Below are 10409 nucleotides of genomic sequence, written 5' to 3' on the forward strand. Positions count from 1 at the left end.
AACACTTGATACTCTCATTAGCAAATTAGCTAATAATTAAAAGACATGTCTGGTGTTTGGGTGTTCAATAATGGCGTGCTTCGACTAGTGGGAAACCCGGGAAGTGATTCCTTCCAGGGTTTGGCCCGACGTAAGGTCCTGGTTCATGTATCCTCGAACGAAGTCGTTACTTCTTACGATGTACTAGAAGGAATCTTGTCATCATTCGGATGGGAAATGTACTATGATGATCCTGATATGTTGCAGTTTCACAAAAGATTGACTACGCATCTCATTTCTCTCCCTAAAGACTTCAACAAGCTCAAATCGATGCATATGTATGATATAGTCGTCAAGAACCGCAACGTGTTTGAAGTTAGAGATATGTACGTTAACTAGCTAACAAGCCATTCATATCCGGCTAAGGTTGGTTTAGTGGCTTATAATACTACATGTCTTACATGAAAAAGTATGCACTTTGTTTTTAGGACAAAGTTAAATAGTCCAAGTTTTATCACTTTATGGGTTAGATCATATATAATGTTTAAGAAGCTAATATCATGTAGCTCAAGGGTTGTTTGGTGTTCATGGATCTGTAAATTATCTTTTATTGGTATTTTGTGTAATGTAAAATCAAGTTTGTGTGTGTAGGGGTATGGTACTAAAACCCGGTTCTACGACCCTAAATCTATTATGTTTGGCTTATTTTATTACATGGACTAATACAATGTTATTGGGCTGAGGGGGTTTTGTGGAGGTAACCCTAACTGGGCTAGGCCCATTAGGGTATCATGATGGTGGCCATGAGGCTCTCTATATAAGGAGGTCTCCACCTCCTTGTTAGGGGGTGATGCTCAATAAGAGCCACCATCAATTTTTGTGTCTGTAAACAAGAAATCCTCAGGATATCTTAGCAGTCGCCTCCACACCCCCGAAACCATTGCAGGTTTCAACATTGCAGGTTACCGGCGCTGTCGCAGAAGAAGAAGATCAAGATGTGGTTCGTTCATCTCGAAAATCCGTGGAAACATCGTCATGGATCAGGTTAGATTCATTTCGTGCTTCGACAGTGTGTGATATATATTATGCCCTTTTCAGGTTTTTTTGCGCCTTTATATATATATAGTAACACACATGCCGATATTCTATATACATATTAGTGGCATCAACGTTTTCTGGCTAGAGTACTTTTTAATTAGCAACTAAAATGCCATAATTGCCGCTCCTAACTTTTGTGATGGTTGCCGTTGAAAGTGAGAGTTGTGATTGATTTCATTCTCTCAGGATAAGTAATGATCGAATTATTGTCATAAGTGAATATAAAAAAAAGGTTAATAATGGAAAAAGAAAATTATAAGATCATGATGTTGATTTTGTAGTGTATATGAAGAAGGCCCGTAATTTCTAGTCTAGCCCGATGACGTAGCCCAATCTTTAAAGATGGGGGTGGTGGCCCATTATATGAATATAACTAGGGTTAATTAGTTTACTAGCTTACCAAGTTGGGTTTCTCCATAAAGATTACAACAAAGTAGGGTTTAATTTATTAGAGTTATTGTATTATAGGGTTTTTGAGTTACTTTTTTCAAGTATAACAAAAACATAGTCTGGCCCGAGTGGGGTGGCGAGGCTCCTCCTCCTGTTGAACCGAGGAGTGTGATATATCTTAACTGCGAAAGTTATCGTTCAAAAAAAAAAAAAAACAAAAACAAGTTTTACTTTGTAATAATGTGTGTGCATTATTTTGTTTGTGTTCTTGACATAGATTCAATCCTTGTGTGTATACCCAAGAAAGACGAGCTAAAGGCCCTGAACATTATTTTGATTTGAGTACGAGAACGTTTGGATCTATAAGTACCCCATTGTTATTTATAACATTAATAAAAATTTTAGTAACAAAAGATATATAGTTGATTCTCACAATATTAAAGCTTGTGGAAAAATTAATGATATGTGTCCATAGAAAATAATGGCACAAAGATCGATATTTAGTATTAACCAATTAATTTGCCAACTACTAATAAATCTCAAATCATAAATGTAGTATTCATAAGAGAGGACCGGATATCTAGATGAGTAGGGTATATGACTTTTAAACCATATGGTAATATTACTCTACTATCCCATCCTACGTGGGTCCCATCCTACGTGGGTAAGGTGCATGATTTCAATCTATGGCAAAGGCTTGTCACATAAAATTGTTTTATTGTTGACAATTGCAGAATTAAAATGAATTAAAAAAATTCTAAGGTATTTGTGGGTAGGTGTTGCCAGTAATTTTATGGTTTGTGAGTAATTAAGGTAGAAATGAGATGTCAATATAAGATTGATCAATGCATATGTAATACACATGAGTGTCCTTTTCCCCTAATACATGTCCTATCGTAAAATTTTCCATGACATATATGGTTAATTTCTAGTGTACATGACATGATAATTATTGAAGAAAAAAATTAGAGTGAATTTTACTTTTCGTCCTTTATGTTTACATCAAATTACAAACATCGATATTTTGTTAACTTATTTAAAATGGATGTTCTTTATGTATTAACTTATAAACAAACTTGTCCTTTTGCCATAATCTTATTATCTTTTTTCGATACGTAAGAAAATCTGAAAGGCACATAAGGGTAACGACATCATTAACAACTTTTAACATATTCCCCATCATACTTCATCTTCTTCCATGATCCTTTTTAGTCCCGGCCACCCACCATCTTCGGTACCCTCCAACAACTACCTAAGCTCTTGAGGGTAGTAGAGATGGTGGATGTGATAAAAGATGAGTATATATATGGTGGGAAATAGGGTATGACAAGTCTATAGATTAAAATAGGCATGAGCTTAAAAATTGGTTTTATTTAGATGATTATTGGTTGCTATTAGTGAGTAATAGACTAATAGGTTTAAGCGGGTAAGCGAGTAGCATGATTTAGATGGGTTTAACTGTTTGTTTATATACCGTTTAAAGAATTAAAAGTTCCTTAAATAAAAAAAATGTTTCTTAATTTTATTCTTCTTTTGCATGGCTTTGACACTATATACAAAAAAAATTCATGAGACCCTCAATTCTGCCCAAGCATAGAGGTTCTTTCATTTTCACTGGCATTGCAATCCATCCCTACAATTATGGGTTGCATGCTGCTCATGGTATCAAATTAACATTGGACCATAATATTCTTGGGCATCTGGACGTGAGGTTGAGGTTCAAATACATCTCAGCATGCTAATTTGCCACCAGAAATTAAGAAGATAAAGATTTCTAACAATCAGAAATTCGTAATCTGACACCCTTTTTGAACCACTTTTAATTTTAAGAAATAAGAATATATAAAGCATGATTAACACATGTGCACTGCACACATGCATGTGACCGTCATGCCAATGGCCAGGTTCAAGTCCTAGTAGTTGTTCTAACATCATAATCCTAAGCTTAACTTTTAAACAAACACGAAACAGAATTAAACGAAAAGGTGACCTAACAATCTTAATCAAATATGGTTAGAATGTATTTAGAACATTAGAAAAGCTTTGAGTCGTGAGACTTTGAAATACTCCACTTAACAATATTTAAAATATAAAAAAAATATTATTATTAAGATATCTACACTTTTTTTCGTCGATCGAGGTTGTGTAGTGTAACATACGTTTACATTATAACGTGAATAGTAAAAGTTTGGAAATGTTTGCGTAATGTAAACGATGTTTACACCTATGTTAAAAGTCAACTTTTGTAAAAAAATCATTAATATTTTTAGATGTAAGTCATGTAACTTACTTGTTTTACATTTTTACATATAAAAGAAAGTGGGGAACCAAGGAATCATAGATAAAAAAAAAACTCCAATATAGCTCATCTAAACCGAAATGTTTGAATATGAAACTCAGAAGGTTATAACATAACAAAGTTTGAACACTTGAAATTCAAGGAAGAAAATCCCTCGAATCATCCTACTAGTTGAATGACAATGATGTAGAGCTATTGGTTGAGTATGGAAGTGTTATTGGTTACTTGATATATAATGCATTTCCTTAATTACGTACGTACTGATCACCGCAAAGTTATAGATAATGTTTTTGAATACCATCAATGCATGGACCAAGCTTTGGTTGTTGGAGAAACCATTAGACCAATCTCTTGTTAATATTCCCTTTGTGTTTGTGGGGGGTAATTACTAGTTGGATAGAAAAAGATTTTAGATTCTCCTCAAACCAAAATGTCCCCTCCCCCACACCTTAACACATGGGCAAGTGATGACCTAATGCACATTCTTTGCTCTTTAACGGCCCAACTTACACTTTGATGTGAAATATAATGAGAGCGATAAGTATATGTAAAGATTCATCACCCTAGGGTGGGGGTGGGGGGGGGGGGGGGGAGGGTGGAACTCTTATATAAACCTCCAACCCCATCTTCATACATTCATATTCACTTTCTCCAAGCTCATAAATATAAATAAATAAAACTCAACCTAGCTAGTGACGATTTCAAGATGTCTGGTGTTTGGGTATTCAATAACGGTGTGCTTCGACTAGTGGGGAACCCTGGAAGTGATTCGTTTCATGGTTCAACCCGGCGTAAGGTACTAGTTCATGTACCCTCAGACGAAGTTGTTACTTCATATGATGTACTGGAAAGAATCTTGTCATCGTTCGGATGGGAAAGGTACTATGATGATCCTGATTTGTTGCAGTTTCACAAAAGATTGACTACGCATCTCATTTCTCTGATTCTCTCCCTAAAGACTTCAACAAGCTCAAATCGATGCATATGTATGATATAGTTGTCAAGAACCGCAACATGTTTGATGTTAGAGATATGTACCTTAATTAGTTAGTTAACTAGTCATTCATATCCGGCTATGGTTGGTTGAGTGGCTGGCAAGATATTTTCGTTTGCATCATAACTAGCATTTATATTGTACTTTCAAGTTGACTTATTCATATTGAAGTCGGTCTTTTCTTAGTTTGTTTCCTTTTTTATGAGTACGAGTAAGTGAAATTAGTATGTACCTTAGTTTCTGTGATAAGGTTAGTCCATGCTTTATTATGGGTTCTTTATTTATATTAAAAGAACAAAAATTAATGGATTAAGATGCTAATTTAATATGTAGCTTAAGGCTTTTTGATGTTCATGTATTTGTCAATCTTTGTATTTTGTGTAATGTGAAATTAAGTTTGGTGTGAATACGAGTTTGTATATATTATATCTTTTTTTTTCATTTTTTCTTTCTTTTCAGTATAAAAACAAATGCAGATCATATGATATATATAGATATAAAGATATAAACATAAGTGCCTAAACATATATATTGGTGATGCCAAAGTTTTCCAATGAAAGTCATTGGGACATAACGCAGGGCCGGTCCAAACATTTGGTGGCCTAAAACGGAAAAGGAAAAACTGAAGACCTTTTTCAAAATAAATATAATACATACACTTAATTTTTTTAAGTTATGATTGACTATCACTTTTATTTATAAAACTGTAATTTTAGAATTAATTAATATTTTTTTTAAAATAAGTGTAATATGTTATATTTCATGTGTAAGGAAAATGAGAAACAAATAGAAAATCATAATACTGCTGATGAGAAATAGAGAAAGATAAATGAGAAAAGAAAGAAGTGTCATTTCAGTTGAAGGTTTGTTTACGTTCATTTCGTTTAATCATTAACAAACACGAACAAGAAATTAATTATGTTTAATTTATTAAATGAACGAACATGTACATAACTTACGTTTGTTCAATTCATTTTTGTTCATATACGTTCAGTATTGTGTTCATTTACGATCGTTTATATATGTTCTTCTACGTACGTTCGTGTTCATTTGTTTATGTGCATTCACTGAAGATGTTTTATATTTGATAAATTATTATGTAAACATTTAATCTTTTCATATTTTTTAACCTTTATTATCTTACTAAACTCACTAAGAGGTTGTTTGACAATCTTATGTTAAATCAATAAGAGGTCTGGCTAATTGAGCATAGCCCCTAAATCAATTGACATGTTTTTAAAACTTAATTATTGAGATGTTTCATTAGTCATCAAGAGATATAATCAAACACACTCTACTTAGAGGTTTAATAGATTTGTTAAGAGACTACCAAACAACCTCTTCTAATTTCACTTAACGATTTCCTTTCCTCTCATTCTCTGAAGAGTGAAGAGTTCAAAGAGCTGGTTACGATTATTATGTCAAGTATTTTTATGTTAACCTTGACCAATCTTTTGAGTGGTTAAGTCTAATATTGTTTGGAATTAACAATGTTGTTTTTTTTTCAAAATAATATATGGTCCCTTGTATATTTTTTTTATGTGTGTTTGTTTACGTTCATGGTTGTTTATGTTTGGTTAAGTTTGTTTGTGATAATTTATTATGTTCGCTTGAGTTTGTAATTTGTGTTCGTTTAAAAGTTAATGAATGAACACAAACGCACACAAACCATATCATTTCCTTAAAGAAAGAACATGAACATAATTTTTAGTCGTTAGGCATTCGTGAACTGTCTGTTTGTCTGATAAAAACTTAACCAACGAATAGGAACAATAGCTCATTCGGTTAAGTTTGGTTCTTGTACAGTTGAAGGAAAGTTTATTCACGCAGCATTCTCTTTGCATTTGTTTGAACAAACGAGCTAGACACATGATTTTTCTGTCAATAGTGCTGTTATCTTTAACTTTCGTTGCTCCTATCGTTAGCATATTCATTTTTTGGTTAAGTTTCCATTAAGTATGAGTTAGTAACAGTTGTAGCTGAGTTTGTTACATTAGCCTGAGCTTTGTATTTAAACATTTTGTGACCATTCATAAACGTGCATACGGATATTTCATTCCTAAACGTGCAACCCATTCCTATAGTTATGGGTTGCATGTGCTTGGCTCATAGTGTGAAACGTTCTATTGGTAATGGTCATATCAACTGGACCATGGTTGATTCTTGGGCATCTTGACGTTAAGTAGAGGTTCAATCCATCTAAGCATGATCACTCAACTTTCTGCATGCTGCTATACCACTTGAAAGAAAGAAAAGGATTTGTAACAATTCTGAAATACCATAATTTGGCACTCCTTTTAGACCACTTTTTAATAATATAAAACAGGATTGCTTGCACCCATGTGATTGTCATGCCAATCGTGAGGTTGATGTTGATAACAAGAGGTGCGAGTCCTAGTTGCTCAGATGCCCTGTTCCTTTTTAACAAATTAATAACTAAGAAAAGAGAACATAAAAGAAAAGATACTCCAATCTTAATCAAACATATGTTTAATAAACTGTCTATTTCGTGTTATGTTTGTGTCGAATAATATTTTTGGTGGCAAGATGGGTCTCATAGGTTTTATGGGCTGTTTGGTTGTCTTTTAATGGTCATTGTCTCTTAATGATTAAGAAGCAGTCTTAAGTCTAAATTATTACTAGCATTCAGACTTAAGGTTGCCTCTTAACTATTAAGAGGTTATGAACCATTATAAGGTAGCCTCTTAATGACTTTTAAGATGACACAAGTAGATATTTGGATTAGATCAAGGGAAAATTCCCTAAATGATCCTAAAGAAGAGAGAGAGAAAAAAAAAAGATTCTATTTAAGTCAAGATTCCTAAAACAATCCAAAAAAAATGTACTGAGGCGACAACTTGAAAAAATAAACGACGAGATTTTTTAACCAATCAAAATCTGACACGTGTAAAGGTTATGACACACCAGACGAGATTTTTAAAAATCTTGTCTGGTCCGACCATATTTTTAACTTAATTAACTTTTTAAAAAACCGTCTCTCCAGACGGTTTTTTTATGTTTCTCGTCTGGTGCGTTCAAATTATTATTATCCCTACCTTCTTCCACATCTTCATCTTCTTCATCTTCATTTTCATTATCATCTCCAAAATCCCCAGTTTCACCACACCAAAATAATCCAACTTGAAACACCAAAATAATCCAACTTGAAACACGGAGGGTGATTCCACTCCGAGGAATCATTGTTCACCGAGCACAATGTAGCCGACCCGAAACCATTCCTAGAAACCGCCGACCTGATTTCTCATACGGCAACTTTCTTGGTCAGTTAACTTAAATATTATTAGATGTAGTATTACAGTTTAGGCTATTATTGATAACTAATTTAATTAGTATTTGCTTATGTGTGACAGTTTACAAGAGGCCTTATTGTCTTGACTTTTTAAAGTTTTGCTTTCAAAGATTTCATGTTGGACTATTTTGGTGTGGTGAGATTGGAGATTTTGGAGATGAAGAAGATGAAGATGTGGAAGAAAGCAGGGATAATAATAATTTGAACGGACCAGACGAGAAACATAAAAAAACCGTCTGGAGAGACGGTTTTTTAAAAAGTTAATTAAGTTAAAAATATGGTCAGACTAGACGAGATTTTTAAAAATCTCTTCTAGTTTGTCATAACCTTTACACGTGTCAGATTTTGATTGGTTAAAAAATCTCGTCGTTTATTAGTACAAGTTGTCGCCTCCGTACATATTTTTGCGATTGTTTTGAGAATCTTGACTTAAATAGGATCTTTTTTTTCTCTCTCTTCTATAGGATCATTTAGGGAATTTTTCTTAGATCAATTAGCTAGCATATTTTGTATATATATTTTCATAAATTACTACAGTACTACATATATATTTAAAAAAAATAATGTTCTTAAAACAATCTGAAATCTCCTAAAACACTTCATTTAATTTCCGCAACTTTAAATCAATCAGCTTGTTTTCACTAAATTTTTTGATTAAAAAAATGCATATTGAACACGTTTGCAATAAAGTTTATTACAAACTGTAACTAGCCTTCGAGCCCAATGACATGCATGAAGAGGTGATTAGGCTTGGGACTGACTCAAAATGGTTTTTTACAGTTTTGGGTTTTCTTTTTGATTGTGCTTCTAGATAAGCAATGTCTAGAACGTCAAAATCGGCATGAAATGAAGGTTGACATCCTGTCTCGAAAAGACTCACTCAGGTAGGTATTAAGGTAGTTTTATACGCTATGAAAACAGAAAAGTTAATTACAAATCAACTAACTCGGAGTTTGTGCATGCATGTAATTGATATCAATCAACATCTAGTAACAAGATGCCTACTGATTTGGGTTGCTCCAGAAACCACTCGACCAATGTCCTCTAAAAATTCCCTTTATGTTTAATGGGGTTTCTAGTTAACGGGATGGACAAAGACTTTAGATTCTCCAACATCCAAAATGTCCCATTCCCAAACATTAACACGTGGGCAAGTGATGCCCTAAACACTCATTCTTACCTTTTTATTGGCCCCAACATATATACACTTTGATGTATAATATGTGAGTGATATTTAATTAAGTAATAAAATGTAAATATTCTCCACCTTAAAACCCTTATATAAACCTCCAACCCCATCTCCAAACATTCATATTCATTTTCTCCGAGATCACACAACCAAAACAAAAACCACTAACTAACCGCAAATATTTAAAGATGTCTGGTGTTTGGGTATTCAATAACGGTGTGCTTCGACTAGTGGGAAACCCTGGAAGTGATTCCTATCAGGGTTCAACCCGACGTAAGGTCCTCGTTCATGTACCCTCGGACGAAGTCATTACTTCATACGATATACTGGAAAGAATCTTGTCATCGTTCGGATGGGAAAGGTATTATGATGATCCTGACTTGTTGCAGTTTCACAAAAGATTGACTACGCATCTCATTTCTCTCCCTAGAGACTTCAACAAGCTCAAATCGATGCATATGTATGATATAGTCGTCAAGAACCGCAACATGTTTGAAGTAAGAGATATGTACCTCAATTAGTGAATTAGCCATTCATATCCAGCTACGGTTGGCTGGGTGGCTGGCCGTATATATAAATCATAAACTAGCATTTATGGTGTGTTTTCTGGGTGACTTAATAGTTCAAATCGAAGTTAGTGATTTGCAGCTTGTTTGTGTGTTAATTTGTTTTCGGATGGGTACGAGTAGGTGAAATTAGTATATGTACCACAAAGTTGGTCCATGTTTTATCATGGGTTCTTCATAATATCCAAGTAATTATTTAGTATTTTAGTGGAGCTGAAATTGATTTTTTTTTTTTTAGTATTTTAGGCTGGGATTAAGAAGTAGTTTCATGTAGCTTAAGGTACTTGTTTGATGTTCATGTATCTGTACATCTTATATTTAGTATTTTGTGTAATGAAAATTCAAGTTGCGTGTGACTGCAAGAGAAAAACTCCAAAACAAGTTGACCAAAGTTCCTTTTAAATAGTCAGATGCGTTTTTTATTAGAAATATATACAAAAAGACTCAATAAGAGATTGACAAGTAATGTTGTTCCGCAAAGAAGGCACACGTGTTACGAACAAAAGGTAACATAGAAAGCCATGCATGGCATTTAGAGCATCCATAACGGAACAGGGTGGGTTGCCTGAGGTCCGAATACATGT

The 10409-nt window shown here is 33.8% G+C and overlaps 2 protein-coding genes and 1 pseudogene across 2 annotated transcripts; all 3 read left to right on the forward strand.

The window, feature by feature from the left end:
* LOC143540545 (flowering-promoting factor 1-like protein 3) lies at nt 1-435 on the forward strand. The gene has a single exon (XM_077033575.1). It carries the CDS (start codon nt 46-48, stop codon nt 376-378), a length of 333 nt encoding a protein of 110 aa, XP_076889690.1. The 5' UTR covers nt 1-45; the 3' UTR covers nt 379-435.
* Nucleotides 436-4362: 3927 nt separating this feature from the next.
* LOC143540553 (flowering-promoting factor 1-like) lies at nt 4363-4955 on the forward strand (annotated as a pseudogene).
* Nucleotides 4956-9116: 4161 nt separating this feature from the next.
* LOC143540565 (flowering-promoting factor 1-like protein 3) lies at nt 9117-9927 on the forward strand. The gene has a single exon (XM_077033590.1). The coding sequence runs from the start codon at nt 9448-9450 to the stop codon at nt 9778-9780; it is 333 nt and encodes a 110-aa protein (XP_076889705.1). The 5' UTR covers nt 9117-9447; the 3' UTR covers nt 9781-9927.
* Nucleotides 9928-10409: the final 482 nt, after the last annotated feature.

The sequence above is a fragment of the Bidens hawaiensis genome, unplaced genomic scaffold (genome assembly GCF_021521415.1).
Source record: "Bidens hawaiensis isolate Kalapana, Puna unplaced genomic scaffold, B.hawaiensis_p1.1 tig00000820_1, whole genome shotgun sequence".
Taxonomy (NCBI): domain Eukaryota; kingdom Viridiplantae; phylum Streptophyta; class Magnoliopsida; order Asterales; family Asteraceae; genus Bidens; species Bidens hawaiensis.